The sequence below is a fragment of the Rattus norvegicus genome, chromosome 3 (genome assembly GCF_021556685.1).
Source record: "Rattus norvegicus strain SHRSP/BbbUtx chromosome 3, alternate assembly SHRSP_T2T, whole genome shotgun sequence".
NCBI classification, from domain to species: Eukaryota; Metazoa; Chordata; class Mammalia; order Rodentia; family Muridae; genus Rattus; species Rattus norvegicus.
In genome coordinates, this window is record NC_141536.1 from 118,125,304 (window position 1) to 118,142,330 (window position 17,027).

The 17,027-nt window shown below is 50.1% G+C and overlaps 2 protein-coding genes and 1 long non-coding RNA gene across 5 annotated transcripts; all 3 read right to left on the reverse strand.

The window, feature by feature from the left end:
* Positions 1-614: 614 nt before the first annotated feature.
* On the reverse strand, positions 615-8,384 carry Spef1 (sperm flagellar and cilia associated 1). Of its 3 annotated transcripts, XM_087652159.1 has the most exons (9): positions 6,299-8,228; positions 4,244-4,538; positions 2,885-2,996; positions 2,208-2,364; positions 1,958-1,997; positions 1,817-1,868; positions 1,511-1,634; positions 1,280-1,383; positions 615-1,056 (listed from the first exon to the last, which is right to left on the reverse strand). In XM_087652159.1, the coding sequence occupies exons 2-9, from the start codon at positions 4,350-4,352 to the stop codon at positions 747-749; spliced, it is 1,008 nt and encodes a 335-aa protein (XP_087508285.1). In that variant the 5' UTR covers positions 4,353-4,538; positions 6,299-8,228; the 3' UTR covers positions 615-746.
* Cenpb (centromere protein B) lies at positions 6,950-9,743 on the reverse strand. Its single transcript, NM_001399319.1, has one exon. The coding sequence runs from the start codon at positions 9,556-9,558 to the stop codon at positions 7,747-7,749; it is 1,812 nt and encodes a 603-aa protein (NP_001386248.1). The 5' UTR covers positions 9,559-9,743; the 3' UTR covers positions 6,950-7,746.
* A 5,301-nt stretch (positions 9,744-15,044) lies between these two features.
* LOC134486156 (uncharacterized) lies at positions 15,045-16,990 on the reverse strand. Its single transcript, XR_015684609.1, has 3 exons — positions 16,756-16,990; positions 16,207-16,246; positions 15,045-15,499 (listed from the first exon to the last, which is right to left on the reverse strand). It is a non-coding gene; the product is annotated as an uncharacterized LOC134486156 (long non-coding RNA).
* Between the last annotated feature and the right edge of the window lie 37 nt (positions 16,991-17,027).

Consider the following 17,027-nt stretch of genomic DNA (forward strand, 5'->3'; position numbering starts at 1 on the left):
GCCCATCAATTCAATTCTGTAAGATTGTTGTAGTGTGTCTCCCAGAACTCGCGGGGCACAGGAGTTCCTCCCCTGCAATATGCCCATGAATGGAACTGTCATGAATGGAACTGTCATGAATGGAACTGTCAGGCCTTGGGATTTACAAATGATCAGTATCATGGTCAGTCAGCAAATCGTCACAGTGAGGGTCATACCACGGCCAGGTGTCTTGGTCAGGGTTTTAAGTGATATGTAGCCAACCATCGATAGATTGAGGCCGGTGTGTGGACAGGGTTGAGAATCATACAGAAAGCTAATTTAAGAGAGTCCATGGGCAAGAATTGAGAATATGAGTGGCCACAATTGGTGAAAATCAGCAACTTGGGTTTAGGCAAGGTTGGAGGACACTGGAGAGGGACCAGGGGGTCACCTAGTGCCAGGGAGTCACACTTCACAAAATCTTCCCATTGGCAGCATCGTCAATCTAATAAGCAGTGGGAACCATAACATGAGACCATAACATGGGTCCACAGGGTTTGTAAGGAGACAGCTAGACGAAAGGGATAAAGGACAAGCCAGGAACTCACTGCCTTTGGGGATCCATACAGGCAGAAAGAGAAGCGAGGCACAGGAAAGAACGCACAACACCACCTTTAATGGAGACAGCTCTGCCTTGTCTTCCCCAGGCACTCCTGATAATGCTCCCTGAGAGGAGAGCGATTGCACAGCTGGATGCCTCCCTTACTCCCGACTACTTCAACACCTTATCCCTTCCTCGCCAGCTGCTGTGATTTCCAGCCCTGAGAAGGATCCCAGGTCAGCACCCAGAAGGGGCAAGAGAATTCCTCAGCTTCCGGGGATAGTTTCTCGCGTGTCGGGGGGCATGGAGATTTATCATGGACAGAGATGAAGCTATCTTCTATGCTGAGAAAGGAACCGGTTCTAGGGGTGTGGAACGAGCCAGAGGACCGCCTCTCCAGGCCCAGTGCCGGGAGCTTCAAAGAGGACACGATTTGGGAAGTCATGAGGTGTGTTCGTACAGGCTTTCTGGGCTGTGGAAAGTGGTCCTTTTTCCTGGCCCAGATGGAGTGTAAGGAGGAGGATCAGTGTCCGGCCTCGGTTTTGAACACCCCCACGTTCGCCCGAACCCTTTGCAGCCGAGCGCGGTAGCTGCCGGAGACGCTAACGAGCAGCTCGCTCCGCCCTCCCAATCCTGCGTCCGCAGGTGAGTGGTGGGTCGCGGCGTCTGGGCTCTGGCGGGTATTGGGAAACCCCGCGCAGCCCTGGCACCGCTCACCGCTGCTTGCGCTCGGCCTGCTGGAGCCGCCGGGAGAGGTCATCGATGCGCACGTTCTTGAGTTGGAGCAGATGTTCCAGACGCTTCACCTTCATCTGAAGGACCTGGGTGGCGGCGCAGAGACATCAAACCTGAAGGCCTGTTGCTCTGCCAGAGCTTTGCCCCGATAGTGCTTTGCCCCCGAAGGCCTCAAGCTGCCCCATAGGCTTCAGTGTCCCCCTCCTCACCTACCTGTACTGTCTCTTGAGAGGCCAACAGCTCCTGCTCCTTTTCAGCGATCTGGAGGACGAAGTTCGGATCCCCCTGCAGCGCCTGGTTATACCCAGGGGGTCGGGGAGCCAGCGGATGGCCCTCTCTGCAGTGGGTAGCAGCTTAGCAGAGGCCTGGACATCAGACCCCATCTTTCCCTTCTAATACCCGTGGCCAGACCTTCCCTCTTCACTGTTTCCCCACCGAAGCTCCCAGTTCCCAAGGCACTGCCACCTAGTCTGTGTGGGTAAGTTACCAAGCCTGGTGAAGTCCAGCTCTCAGCTTTACCTGAGCTGCTCTCCCAGGGTTGGGGCATCTCCTCGAACCTTCTGGGACAAACCTAAGACAAAGCAAGTGGAGAAGTGACCTTGCTGAAGTCCTGGGGTGACCCTAAAATTGATTAAAGGGACATGGGGGAAACCATCTCACCCATATCCATGTAGCCACTGCTATCCTGAGGAACCAGCTCCTGAAAGAACAGACGTGGTCTCCTGTGAACCTGAATTCATCTATCTCCAAGAAGCCCTGTTTCGTTTCCACAACACCATAGGCCCGGTTCTTTTAGATAGGCACCCAGTCTTCCTGTTTATCACCACAGCAGAGCTCTCCACTGTCTGGGGAGCACCCTCCCATACCCCACCCCACCGCCTTGCCCCAACACCAAACTCAACAGCCCCACCTGTAAGGAGCCAACACCCAGCTTCTGGCGCCTCTGCCGCTCCTCCAGGCGCTGCCTCAATGGAATGAGCACTAGCTCCACTACCCCCGGAGAACACTGCGCAATTTTCCGCATCACATCATCTGGGACGGAGAAGTTCAGCTTGTTCAGCACCTTTCTGGGGGGTGAATATGAGATAGGTGGGTCGGGTACTGGGGAAATGGGAAAGAAGTGGACAAAGTACCAGAAGAAGGGCAGACATCTGAAGCCCTCTGCTCCAGTGTTCCAGGTTCTTTGTTTCTATCCAGTTAAAATAATTACTTGATTTTGTTTCTGAATAGATTCTTCTGTTTCCCCTTCCCCGCAGCCTAGATCATAGGAAGTTTTGTTGTTGTTGTTTTGTTCCCTCACCCCCGCTTTGTATTGCTAGGAACCAACCCAGGGATATCTCTCTCTCTCTCTCTCTCTCTCTCTCTCTCTCTCTCTCTCTCTCTCTCTCTCTGTGTGTGTGTGTGTGTGTGTGTGTGTGTGTGTGTGTGCACTCGCGCACGCTCGTGAGTGCTCTTGAGAACACTAGGCAATCATTCTACTACAGTGTCACATCCCCAGCCAAGGTCATAGGAGGTTAGGGCTGAGCAGCCCTTTCTGGAAAGCAGGCAGGAGCCAGAGTTTACTTCTGCACCCAGGAATTCTACTACCTGTTCAGGTGACCCCAGTTGCTGAGCTTCTGCTGGAGAGAGTTGGCGGGGACATAATTGTGCATCTCCACCATCTTGGGGAAGTAAAACTTGATAAGCTCTGCAACCAGGACTGAAGGAATAGTGTTGGGAACAGATACAAAAGGCAGGAGCATGGGGTCAAGGAAGAAGGGTTAGAGATACAGAAAAGGGAAGGTTCACAGAAAGGAGACAAAGAAAGCCAGATCAATGATCAATTCAAGACCCGTCACTTCTCAGCATATTCCTCAATCTCACATCATAGAAAAACTGAGAGTCTCCAAGAGGGCCCTACAGTATCCTAGGAATTCAAATGAGCACACACACACACACACACACACACACACACACACACACACCCGTCTCAGACGAATCACAGATTAACAGAGCAGAAAGACATCCTCCTACAGGGCTGGTGGTATAGCTTGATTAGTAGCGTGATCTCTTGAATAGCATGTACAAAGCACTGCACACAATCCCCAGGACCAAAGAGACAGCATGGTAGCACATGCCTGCAATCCTATCACACGGGATGCAGGAAAATAGTTCTGGGCTACACAGCAACTGTGTGTCTTGAAAATGTTCATCTACAAATGCACACAAGACAGAATATATAGACAAACACAACAAGTAAATGCCAAGTACACATGAGTGCACATATAGAACACACACACACATAGAAGTCACATATATGCATAACCACTTCAATTATATACATAGAAATAAAGGGCATTCTGCCTACAGAACTATGCATTTCTTAAATACAGGAGCCTTTCTTGAAAAACAAACACATAACCACGAAAAAAAAAACCCATATACATTCAGGACCAAACATGTCAATACAGAAGAACACAGGCTAGGGATTCAGCCCAGTGGTAGCAAGCTTGTTTAGCATTCACAATGCCCTGGGTTTGATTCCCTAGCACCACACTAAACAATAGGAATAGTGGCGCGATGCCTATAATATCAGAACATAGTAGGCAAACGCAGGAATGTAGTAAAGGTGGGAGAGTCAGGAGTTCAAGATGATCTCATAAAACAACAAAAATTACAAGACAGACTACAGTACGCGGCAATAGGTTCACACATACCCAGACACACAGCTCAGTTTTAAAAGCCCATAAAGGGAGACACACAGACAAACTCCATGTACACAAGATAGAATGGACATACATTGTTCACACACAAATAGAAGAAACATGCAACTGCACACTTCCACAATTGAAGTCCCAAAATACAGATCCCACCCCGCCCCACTCTACATACACACATAACAAAAAATAGCATGTACACAAATCCATTAACCATAAAAACAATATCTTAAGACACAACAATGCACACCTCCGTCGCTGAAATCCCGGGAGAGGTTCCTCTTGGGTCTGGACAGAGGGATGTTGTCTACCCAGAGGTACAGCTGGTGCAGAGCCTCCTCATCCACGCTGCTTTCCATTGGATCCAGAGCAAGGCCTCACCGTTCCCGACAGAGCCCAGCGCTAGCCCCAGAACCCTTCAAATGCCTCCTCTCGCAATTGCGAGCGTTCAGATAGGTGTTTGGGTCCTTATTCCGCACAGACTCAAATCCCATCTGGGAGCAGCCATATTGTTTTCCGAAACCATAGCAACCGTCGCTACTTGCCTAGAAACAGAGACTTCTGGGAGTTGTAGTTTTTCTATGTTACCGTCCCCCGGGCCCAGGCTTTGAAAAGGCAGTTAGCTTTATTTATATCTTCCTTTCTCCCCAAGAAGGCATCACCTATCTGCCCACACCACCTCCTGCACAATCACTGAACCATTCTGTGCTTTGTGAAAACCTACTATGCCCCCAGAACCCATTCCTTTTCTGTGTCATTTATCAGCTCTAAAGGAAGTAGCGTGGCAGCATCACCAGACAAGTCTAGGTTGGGGTGGAAGGTGGGAGTGGACAGCGCAGAGCTCTGCTAATCTGATACATACGGAGATAGTGTGATAAGTTGTCTATTTTGAAATTATTGGTTTATCTCCTTATGTGTATGGGTGTTCTAGCTGTATTGATAAATGTGTACCGTGTGTACCTGGTGCACGCAAAGGACAGGTGTTGGATCCCCCTGGGACTGGCTTTACAGATGGTGATGAGCCACCATTGCAGGTGCTAGGAACCAAACCTGGATCGTCTGGAAGCACAGCCAGTACTCTTAACCACTAAACCATCTCTCCCGCCCGATAAGTGGTTTATCAGCGTTTCCTCTATAACTCTCTCCCTGTAAGCTCTGTCGGCCTAGGGTCATTAGCATTTCCTCATCTCAGCAATGTGTTCTACTGGACCTTTCAACATGTAACGCAGACTCCCGGGGAGAGCAGACCAAGGCCATTTTCTTAGGGAAGGTCATTTAATTCCTTAACCCTATTTCCTTTGTAAAATGGAAACCGTTTTCATCTACTTGTCCCAAAGGTGTACTTGCAAAGTAATTTACAAAATAGGAATAAAAGTATAAGTATTTTGAATTTGTATGGGTTTAGGGGATTGCAAGATGGCCGTACACTGAAAGCAAGAGCTTCTACAGACACTGGCATGCCCTGGTCTCCCTCTTAAGGCTAGTCGGGATTGGAAACTGATTTCTGCAGGAATACAAACTACTAAAGGGATACTTCTAGAGCCTGCCTGAGGAGAAAGCTTGCTTCCAATAGATTAATAATGTGGCACTGGGCACATTACTGAACCTCTGCCTCTGTTTGTCTTGGCTTTTGTTACCTCATATGGGCACCTGAGTGTTTGACACTTAGCACAGAAAAAGAGCATTAGCTTGTGTTAAATCAGAGTCCAGTAAGAGATTCTTGTTGGAAGGAGACTGATCCAAGGGATTTGACTTGGTACTTGAGATAAAGGACCTGGATTAGCCAGGGCATCTAGAGAAAAGGCCACTGGTCCCTCCTACTTACTGAAGAGTAAGCCCATTGGGTAGCCTAGACTTTCTGGTCCTCTCCTCTAGAATTCCAACTAGAGGAAGGAGTGATGTCAAATGGAATCCCAACTCCTTTGTTTGACTTTGTTTCAAAACTTTCAAGGGAAGTGTGGCTCAGCAGTGAGACACCTGCCTAGGCTGCTATAGGCCCTAGTTCCTCCCTACCTTGATACAAATAAAAACAAAGTTTGCATTTAAAAAAAAAAACCTAATTTTCAAGGGAAGTAATCCCATAGTGCCAGAAATACAAAAGACTCAACCCTTTCTGGCCAGCCTTTCTGGCCCGCACCTAAGGCAAACAAGGCACAAAGGGTGACTTGGATATCCCCCACCCCCTTACATTCCAGGGTAGGGAGAACTTGGTGGCTGGGGTATGCTGGGATTGGGAATTTACCAGAGGTAATATGCCAGCCCTAGTCAAGGTGGGAAAACCGGTTTGGTGCTGAGAGTTACCTACCCTGATCAAGCCTTTCCTTGGCTGGAACTTGAAGGCCTCAGTAAGGAAGAGCCATGAAGGGAGGTGCTAGGTACTGAAAGAAGGGTATGCTTTCACCTTTGGACTAGCGTGGGGGAAGTGGCCTTGCACAGTGAGCTACCAATTCATGGGGCTGCAATCTGTTTCCCAGAACCTGTCACTGTCCTGTGGCTAACGGGCTTGAAAATGTCAATCACTTGAAAGGCCTGAAGAACTCCCTCTCTGAAAGTAAAGCAAGGGTGCCTTATATGTACCTCCAACCCCATCCTGGCTCACAGTGGTCCCGAAGTTGTTCTCATTCCTGCTCCACTCCTACAGGACTCTAACTAGCTTTGGTGGGTTGGGTCATCAGCTGCTCTGCCCCAAGAGACGGCTGGCCCTATCTCCTGCCCCACTCAGAGCTTCTCACTAACAAAGTTTAAGGTTAAGTTTCCTCAAAAGATGTAACACTCTCCTTCCCCAGAATTCTGTAACATTTAGATGTGGGTGTCACCCACTGCCTGCCACTCACCCCAGCCACATCCACCTGCTCAAACCTTGCTTCCATGCCCCACTACAGCAAGAACCAAGAGGAACCTGGAAAGGATGTGTCCCCCAAGATAGACGCAAGCCCAGACCATGAAGGATGCATCCTTGGCTGTTAAAACATTCACTCCCACAAAAGGGGAGTGGACAGATTTATTGAATTCAAACTGGGAAAGGAGCACCTGGATGGCTGGACTCTGGGCCCAGCCCCAGGCCCCTCTGCCCAGGATGGGGGCCTGCAGAGGATGAGGCACAAAGGCCTGCAGCTACCCAGATTGGAGGTGCCTGCTGTCACTCACTCCCCTGGAGGGCCTCTTGGAAACCTCCAATCTGGAAAGAAAACCAAGGGCCAAAGACTGGGCCAGAGAAAGGGATCTGGGGAGGTGGAAGGCAGGCAGAGGCAGGCTCAGGAGCCTGCCCTAAGTTACACTGTGCTTCTTTAGATAACCTAGAGATGCAGGAGGGGGGCTGCTAGTTTTGTGGGGGCCTAGGCTAGACCTTCCTCTGGAGCCCTTTCCAGAATGGCTTTGGGATCCCCCGACCAAAGACCTGGTTGGGTGGCAGGGGGAGAGGCACTCTCTGGCCAAGAGCTTCCAGGACCCAACCCTGGCTGCTGCTGTAGTCTAGCCCACTGATGGCATGGTGTGGTAGCACCAGACAGCTCCCCACCCATCCAGTGCCCTGAGCCCAGGGACTAATGGGGAGGAAAGAGGATTCTGAGAAAGAGGCAATAGCAGTGAGGCGGACCTCAGCCCCTGGGCCTGTCTCGGAGCCTGGAGCCTGGAGCCTGGCGAAGCATTACTGAAAGCCCTGGGTTTCTCCAGCCATCTCCAGCAGCTGCCCAGAGTTCTCTGCCTTGGGCAGGTGACACCCATCTGGGCTGGAGCACAGCTATGTCCAGGAGCTCAGCTTTGATGTCCAAGACCCCGAACTCCCGCCTGCCTGGCATGGTTCTTCCTAGTCACATGGACCAGATCATGTTCCAAATGAAGGATGTGACTCTGCACTCGGTCATCAATGGGAAAGGAGGTCAGGTACCTCTTGACCATGGCAAAGTAAGCCATGGCCTCCCCAAAGCTGGGTACAGGGACCTCATCACCATCCTCATCATCATCCTCATCTTCTTCATCCTCCTCATCCTCCTCTTCATCTTCCTCCTCTTCATCACTGTCTGAGTCAGAGTCTTCTCCTCCTTCCAGGAAATGGAGGGTGGGGCACTGGGCCTCTTCCTGGACACTATAACCCCCAAAACCACCGCTGGCCTCCACTACTCCCTGGGCCCAGTCTTCAGCCTCTAAACCCTCAGAGGAGCTTTCTTCCTCCTCCTCTTCATCACTATCATCAACCTCACCCTCCTCTTCTACCTCCTCCTCTTCTTCTCCTACCTCCTCTCCTTCCCCTCCTTCTTCCTCCTCCCCTTCTTCTTCCTCTTCCTCCTCCTCTTCCCCTTCACCCTCCTCTTCTTCCTCCTCCTCCTCTTCTTCCTCCTCCTCCTCTTCCTCTCCCTCACTCTTGAAGGAAGTGGTGATAGTGGCATTAAGGCCACCTCCAAAACCAGCCTCACGAAAGCAAGTTGCTATGTCCGAGGGCTCCACTGCCTGCCAGGCCGCAGCCACAAAGTGCAGGGCCTCCACTAGGCCCAGTTGCAAGCCTGAGGGATCCTGGCCCTCGAGTGCTGCCATGGCCTTGAGCAACATGGCCTGTCGGTAGTGGCCCTTCACCTGTTGGACTACTCCTCGCTCCAATGGATGCACGGTGCCAGGAGGGAAGAAGGCCAGCTGCACATGCCGCAGGCCCGAGGTGTCCAAGGACTGAGCAGCCAGACGGCCAGCCAGCAGAAGGACCCGACGAGATTCTGCAGCCATTCGAGTGTCCAGAGCTTTCAAGTACTTGGCCAGCGCCTGGGTGGTGACTCCACCCTTCGAGTTGGCAGTGTAGTCACAGGGCAGACCACCTTGGCCTGCACGGGGCTTGGCAGACTTGCCTGCGACCAGTGGAGGAAGCTTCTCGCTGCCATCGGCATTGGCGCATAGCAAAACGCTAAGGCGCTGGGTGGCCTGGCGCGCCGGTCCATCACCTCCCCAGAGCCCTGAGGCCTGGTCCGACAGAAAGTCGTACCACAGACTGGTCTCGGTGGCGCTGAACACGTCCTGCGAGGCGTAGCCCTCAGCCACCGACGGCGGCTGCTCCTCCCGAGTGCGCCAGCTGGGTGTGCTCCCACCACTGCCCTCCGAGGGCACCGTGGCTGGGCCAGCAGGTGCCGCTGGGGCCCGAGGGGCAGAGCTTCGCGCCCGGGAACGGGTCACGCCGCTGCAGGCCACTACGCCGTGGCGCCTGCGGAAGCGATCCAGCCAGCCGTTGGAAGCAGTGAAGTCGTCCATGCCCAGCTCCTCCGCTATCCGCAGCGCCTTCTCTTTCAGGATGATGCCCTTGACCGGCAGGCCGGCGGCGCGGATCTGCTGGAACCAAGCGATGAGAAGCCCCTCCAGCTTGTCGTACGGGGACAGCTTGTTGGTCTTGCGGCAGGTGGAGGCCACTCCGTACTTGCGCTCCGACGCCAGGATGGCGCGCTTGTTTTTCAGGATGGTGCTCAGCGTGGACGGCGGGATGTTGAAGCGCCGCGCAATCTCGCCCTTGCGTAGGTCCGGGTTCTCCTCCACCTCCTGGATGATCCGCGACTTCTCCCGGAACGTCAGCTGCCGCCGCTTGGGGCCCATCCCGGCGCGCCCTCCGCCCCGGGGCCCGGCACCGCCGTCGCCGCCCCGGGGCGGGGGGCCCGGGCCCGCGGCGGGGGGCACCTGGCGGCCTCTCCGCGCGCCCCGCCCGAGACAAAGCGGCTCGCGGGGCGGCGGCGGGCGGTGGCGAGCGGCGCGGGAGGCGCGGGCGGCAGGACGTGCCCAGCGGGGAGCGCGGCGCGGCGCGGGGCGGAGCGCGCGCGGGATCTCGCGGGAAGCGGGGGGACGCTGGGCGCCGCCTCCCCGACCCCGCGCCGCTGCCGGGACCCGCCGCCGGGGGCGCTGAGGCCCGGTCGGTGCGCCTCGGCCACGCGCCGGAAAGGTCATTGGCGGAGACAAAACGCACTCAGGCACCTGGACAGATGCACAGGGACGTTTTGGTGCTCTAGCTTCTGCTCTGTCCTCCAGAGGCGGCTAGCTGGCATCAGGCTGCTTAGACTGCGTTTTAATTGGCTGGCGTCGAGCGATTAGGATTTTTCGCTGTGTGTAAATGCAACTGTCAGTATGCTTCTTTTTAAAATAATTGTCTTTATTGCATATGTATGTCTGTCTGCGAGTAGGCGCTCCTGCGTGCAGATGCCCAACGGGACCAGAAGAGGGCGTCAGACGGGAGTGAGATTGCAGGTAATTATGAATTGCAAAGTGAGTGCTGGGATCCAAACTGATTCTTTGTGAGAGCAGCCAGTGCACTTAAGTGCTGCACCTTCTCCTCAGACACCTAACCTGAACTTTAATGGCATATATTGTTCCAAATGTGAAAAGGCCAATCTGTGGTTATACAGCTTATTGTAAAGACACCATAGCATTTAAATCCATTTGATGGCGCTAACGACATTTTAAAAATTCTAGCAATCCAGCTCTGTGTGGTGGACCATGCCTTAATCCCAGCATGAGGGAGGCAGAGGCATGTGAATCTCTGTGAGATCGAGGCCAGCCTGGTCTACAGAGCCAGCTCCAGGGCTGTTTGTTATGAAGAATAACACTTTCTTGAAAAACAAAAATAAACAAATCTAGTCATTCAAATCCATAAACACTATTAACATCTGGGTGTTATTGTCCCCCCCCCCATGAAAGTAGCCATAACTAAAACTACAGAAATATGTATGTACATATACATCTGTACAAATAAATCTTAAAACTTCTCCCTGTAGCACCAAACACATGAAAGTGATGAACCCTCAAGGTGTCACATTGTTGTGTTTTGCTTGCCTGTTTTTTATTTTTTGTTTAGTTTTGTTTGAGCAGTCTCATTATGTAGCCTTGGCCGGCCTGGAACTCTGTATAGACCAGTTTGGTCTCAAACTCATGAAGATTCACCTGCTTCCCCCCTCCCACAGGACTAAAGCATGTACTACCACACCAGACAACCCAAGAAACATGTGCACACACACGTGCGTGCCACACACACAGCCCTACAAAAAGAAAACTCAAAACAAACAAGCAAAAGACCAGTAAGACAAAAAATGCCCCAAAAGTCTCCAAAAATACCATTGAGTTCATTCTGTGTTGGCCAACTCCACCTAGGCATGGGATTTGCTCTTGGTGACACTCCATGGGAGAAACTGATTGTCCCTTTGCCAGTGGGTATCAGTTGCAGATAGCATCTTGGTTTGGGGTGGGACACTTTGACCACTTCCCTTTGAGTGCTGGGACCTGGTCTGTCTTGAACCTGTGCAGGCCTTGTGCATACTGCTGTAGTCTCTGTGAGTTCATATGTGTATCAGTCCTGCTGTGTGTGGAAGTCCCTATTTCTGGGGAATTATCTATTAAAAATCATTTTACCTCCTTCTTGGCATTGATCCCTGAGCCCTTTGGTGAGGGTTTTGATCAAAACATTCTATTTAGGAGTTGCCATGTTTTTAAAAGTCTTGGTTCGGTTCTCAGCTCCGGAAAAAAAGAAAATTAAAAAAAAAAAAAGTCTTGGAAGAGTAGCATCCAGGATGACAGGCTGAGGAGCTGGGGTAGACAAAGCTTTAGGTCAAGAAACAAAGAGGACCAAGCCCTGGGAGCTTTAAGGGAAGCACTTCCGAGTGAAGGGCTCTAGAAATTACCAACACACTTAGGAGGAACTGATAAAGACAGAACCAGAAATCAGATCAGTGTTGTATTCTGCAAGGCCAGAGAAGAGAATATCCGTGTATATATTGGATCCTGAGATTCTCTGTCTTCGTCCACATTTCTTCCACTGGTCTTTTCCCTTCTACATGTGCCATAAGTATCAAACTTAGGGCCTCGTGCTTGCCAATCATAGGCTCTACTCCCAACCATATCATCCTGATGGTTAGGAACTCCACTTTAGCCAAGCAATGGTACCACAGACCTTAAATCTCAGCACTTGGGAGACAGAAGCAAGTGAGTCTCTGTGAGTTCAAGGCCAGCCTGGTCTACACAGTGCTAGGACCACACAAAGAAACCCTGTCTCAAAAAAAAAAAAAAAAAAAAAAGCAAACTAAAAACCCTACATGTGCTCTGAATATAAAGTCTTTGATAGGTGTATTTTAAATGTTTCCCTTAAATTGCCACGGGCCTCTTAGCTTAGAAAACGATTTAGAGACCACTTGTTTTTCCAAGTTTATGAGATTACTTGTAATCTCCAAGTAGGCAGCTCTGACTACACTTTGCTATATTGCTTCTGTTTTTGTATCTTACACAGAAGCCTTTCCCACCCAAGATATATTTAAAAAATTCTTCTAAACTGGGTGTAGTGGCACACACCTTTAATTCCAGCACTCAGGAGGCAAATTACTGAAGCCTGTCTTGTCTACAGGGCAAGTTCCAGGACAGCAAGGGCTACATAGAGAAACAGTGACTTGGGAAAACAAAGACAAAAGCATTCTTCTAAAACAATCTGGATTGTTGTTGTTGTTGTTGTTGTTGTTGTTGTTGTTGTGTGGTTTGGTTTGGGGATTGTTTGTTTGTTTGTTTGTTTGTTTAGAGACAAGGGCTCACTATGAAGACCTGGCTGTCCTGCAACTCTGCATAGAGCAAGCAGTCTTGTATGGATTCACAGAGACGAGTGCTAGAGTCTGGTGCCACCACGCCTGGCTTTGGTTTTGTTTGTTTTTTTTTGGGGGGGGGGATATGAGACTCACTATATAGCCCAAGGTACCCTCAGTCTTGTTATTCTCCAGTCTTAGCCTCCCAGGGGACAAATATTCTTTGTTTGCTTGCTTAGATTTACTCATTTTATATGTATTGCCTTAGTCGTAAGCATCCTCTTGCTGTGAAAAGACACGGTGACCTTGGGGACTTGCTTGCACTTTCAGAGGTTTAATTCACTGCATAGGGCCATGCAGACAGACACTGTGCAGGAGAAGTAACTGAGAGTTCTACAGACAGCAGGAAGAGAGAGAGAGCCACTAGGCCTGGCTTGGGATTTTGAAACCTCAAAGCCCACTCCCCGTGATGCATGTCCTTTAATAAAGGCCACATCTTCTCCAATTAATAGTGCCATCCTATGCATTCAGGTATGTAAGCCAGCTTATGGGTGTCATTCTCTTATTCAAATCGCCATATGTATGAATGCTTTGATCACATATGTCTGTGCACCAAGCCTAGTTGTCTGTAGAAGTCAGAAAAGAGCATTGGATCCCCCAGGATGAGAGTTACACACAGTTGTGAACTGCCATATGGATATTGGGAATCAAACCTGAGTCTTACGGAAGAGTTCAAGTGCTCTTTAACTACAGGGATGTCTCTCCATCCCCTACACATACAACTCAGGACCGCCTGCCTAGGAGTGATGTCACCCACAATAGGCTGGGCCCTCCCACGTCAGTCATTAATCAAGAAAATGCCCCACAGACTTGCCTCCAGGTCAGTCTGCTGGAGACGTACTCTCAATTGAGGCTTCTGTTAATCCCAAAGATTGGAGAAGAAAAACCAGTGAACCAAATCATCATGGCCAAATTAATTAAAGCAAGCACTTACTTAAAGAAAGCTTTTCTAGTCTGCACAAAGGCTGCCTCCCTCTAAGGTGGGGCTTAAGAGGTCAGCATTGGATGTGAGGAAGACAAGGCTTTATAGCTCAGGGGTAGGTGTTTCCAATGGGAGGTTTGGTGGGCAGAATAGATGAGGTTACAGGAGTAGAACACAAACTCAAGTTATTCCTAATGACCTTCTAAAACAAATACATGGTTGCAAGATGGGCATTATAAAGTAGTCAAAACAACTGGTAGTCATAAGTGGTCAAGTAATCTTTAAAACAAAGGTAGGGTTGCAAGATGGTCCTAACTGTTTGAAACAGGGACACGATCGCCATTCCTGGAACAGGCAGCACAGAGCCATTGGTAGGTAAGGTTATGGTGGGGTATAGCCCAATCCTTGAGAAGCAGAGGCTTAGTCATAAACAAGAATAAACCTAGTTTGTCTTTACTATAAAATGCTGTTTAAGCCTTAGGCTTGCCTAAAGCTGGTTCTTGTTTCCTCTCCCCAGAAGACTCTAGTTTGTGTCAAGTTGACAAAAAACTAACCAGCACAGTAATACTTTTAGTATATTAGATTAAATACAATACTAAAATTAAAATATAAAACTTACTATCCTTACCGCATTTATTTATATTTTTGCTGTGTTATGAGCAGATGCCAGAAACCAGGCCTTTGCATATGCTAGGCAAATGGTCTGCCCCTGAGACACACCTCAGACCCTTTTCTATTTTTGTTGGTAGTACTTTGGGGTTGTTTGTTTGTGACAGGCTCTCACTCTACAGCCTAGGCTGGCCTCAAACTGTCACTGATCCTCTTTCCTCACTCCTCCTCCATAAGTTGACAGAGTACAGGACTGAGGTTAGCTTCCCTTTTGCTTTTTGAACGTGGCTACTAAGGAATCTTTAATTCTGTTTGTGGCCGCCATGCGCGTCTGCCACCATGCTTCCTTTGGCTAAATATGAATCATCTTCAGGAGGTGATACAAGAAATTTCTCACAGTGCTGTTTCTGAAGATTTAGGGGTGGGGCTGTCTTTTGTATCATAAGATGTTGTTCTTTGAGGTTTTAGTGGCACAAAAATTTAACATGTCACACCTATGGAAAAAAAAAAAAAGGTGTGTGTTGGGGGACTAGTAGAGGAAACACCGTTCCTAAAAAGGCCCTGGAGAGATGGCTCTAGGTTAATAACACTGCCTGCTCTTCTAGAGGACCCAGGTTTGACTCCCAGCACCCACATTGCAGCTCACAACCCTCTGTTTCAGGGGATCTGAAGTCCTCTTCTGTCCTGCACAGGCACCAAGCAGGCAAATGGTGCACACACAGGCAAAGCGCCTGTGACATAAAACTCTGCGGGCTGCACCGTGAGATTTTTAACCTGCGGGCAGTGGCACTCCATGCCTGAAATTCCCAACACTCAGGAATCAAAAACAGCCCAGTCACCATAAAGTTGAAGCCAGCTTGCTCTACACACAGAGTCAGAAGCCAGCCAGGTTTACATAATATAGCACTCCTCTTCCTAATCTCAAAAAAGAGCAAATTTTTAATTGGATATTTTATTTATTTACATTTCAAAGATTATCCCCTTTCCCAGTTTCCCCTGTGTAAACCCCCTATCATACCCCCCTACCCCTGCTTCTATGAGGGTGCTCCTCCCACTCACCTACCCTCCCACTCCCACCTCACTGCCTTAGCATTCCTCTACACTGGAACATCAAGCCTTCATAGGACCCAAGCCACCCCTCCCATTGATGCCAGATAAGGCCCCTTTCGCTCCTTCATCCTTCCCCTAACTCCTCTATTGGGGTCCCTGTGATCAGTCCAATGGTTGGCTTTGAGCATCAGCATCTGTATTGGTCAGGATCTGGTAGAGCCTCTCAGAAAATAACTGTATCAGGCTGTCAGCAAGCACTTCTCGGCATCAGCAGTAGTGTCTGGGTTTGGTGTCTGCAGATGGGATGGATCTCCAGGTGGGACAGTCTCTGGGTGGCCTTCAATCTCTAAGAGCAATTTGTTGTTTTAGTTGAGTATGTATTTTATGATCTAAGTGGAAAAGTGAGGTTCAGGAGGGTGTGAGTGGGTGTCAGTTGCCGTGGAAAGGACATCTCTCTCCTCCACTGGGACAAGGAGAACCTTTCAGTTGTGGAACTTCATGAGATTCAAGTGATCAAAACTCAACACAGCATGGCTCCTCCTCACCCCAAACAGTGTGTGAGCTGAGATGCAGGTTGAGGGAAACCAGCTATGTTGGTTTTGAAAATATACTCCTTGGAGCAATTTTATTTCAGGTCTTTGGAATGGAAGGCCATGTGGGGACACATTTCTCTCCTGGTCCTGGCACTAAGGTCTTGACTTATGACTGGAATAAGAAATGGGTCCCCAGTAGCAGTATATAAGTTCCTGACATACCACAGGAACTGGGCAAAATGTTGAAAGAAAAAAGTGGTCAGGTCGTGGTTCCTACCTCGGGCACTCCACTCAGGTGTGTCTAGTGTCCTCCTTTATTCACAGCTGAACCTCTTAGACTCTATCCCTACCCTTAGTTACCCCTTTGCCATTCTTACCTGGTGGGCCTAGGGTGGTGGTTAAAATAGCAAAGGCAGGTGTTCAAGGCTGCTCTCAGCTCCTAGATCCTATACTGCACCCCATGACCGTCCCAGAAGCCACACCCTCACTGGGGAATTTGAAAAAGTTCCCAACTACTTACTAGGTCCTTCCCAGCTCATTCCAGGAAAACAGACTCTCGCCTGCAAGGTGATTAGATCGTTAGAAAACGCTCATTGTAAACTAATAGCAAATTCAGCCTCTTTTACTTTCAAAGAAACACTATGGTGCTATTAACCCCAAATTAGCCAAGCCATAGTGGGTGTGAGATTCTTCCCTTACTGGGTTCTCTGGCTGCTCCCAACTGCCTGCTGCAGAAATCATTGCGTAAATCTAAACGTTTAATTCTCAGGGGTTATAGGGGAGACTATTGGGCTTAGCTCAGTGAGGCAGTTCCTCTGTGCCTCGCAAAGCGCCGCGGTTGAATGACTGCAGCTGCTCTCTGCGGCCTAGGGGCGTTGACAGGGAGGCTGCAGGATCAGAGGAGCCCGGGAGGGTGCATCTTCGTCTCCGCCATTCAACCAAACCCGTGACCTTAAACGAGTCACGGAACTTTTCAACGCTCGGTCTGTAAACCGGACAGGGAACGCAGAGCTCACAGCAAACTTGGCAAACGTCCTAGGCTCAAGCAGAGTGTAGCACCGACCCTTACCGGTGACCGTGCACTGATGGTAAACGTCGAGGGCTCCTTACGAGGCCACCCTAAGTGATGGCTACTCCTTCTGAGGTTATGTACCTCCAAACCCTGTCCCATGAGGCAATATCCTGGAGACCAGGATTCTCGTGTCAAAGGGAGCGGAGGGTATGTGTGGAACAGGGGGTTAACCCAACTCCCTGAGTCACCCACCCTAAGAAGCCAAGCCGGCAGAAGTAGCTGGTCCAGCCTCAGCCCAAGCCACCAGCGCCCCGCCCTTGGTCCCGCCC

What these genes read in the sequence shown, in the direction of transcription:
- Spef1 (XM_087652159.1), bottom strand. Translation starts at nt 4,352, where the DNA reads ATGGAAAGCAGCGTGGATGAGGAGGCTCTGCACCAGCTGTACCTCTGG. An exon ending in AACTGGGGTCACCTGAACAG is followed by an intron (nt 2,365 to 2,884) that starts GTAGTAGAATTC and finishes TTCACCCCCCAG; the next exon opens with AAAGGTGCTGAACAAGCTGA. An exon ending in TGGGTGTTGGCTCCTTACAG is followed by an intron (nt 1,998 to 2,207) that starts GTGGGGCTGTTG and finishes CTGTTCTTTCAG; the next exon opens with GAGCTGGTTCCTCAGGATAG.
- Cenpb (NM_001399319.1), bottom strand. Translation starts at nt 9,558, where the DNA reads ATGGGCCCCAAGCGGCGGCAGCTGACGTTCCGGGAGAAGTCGCGGATC.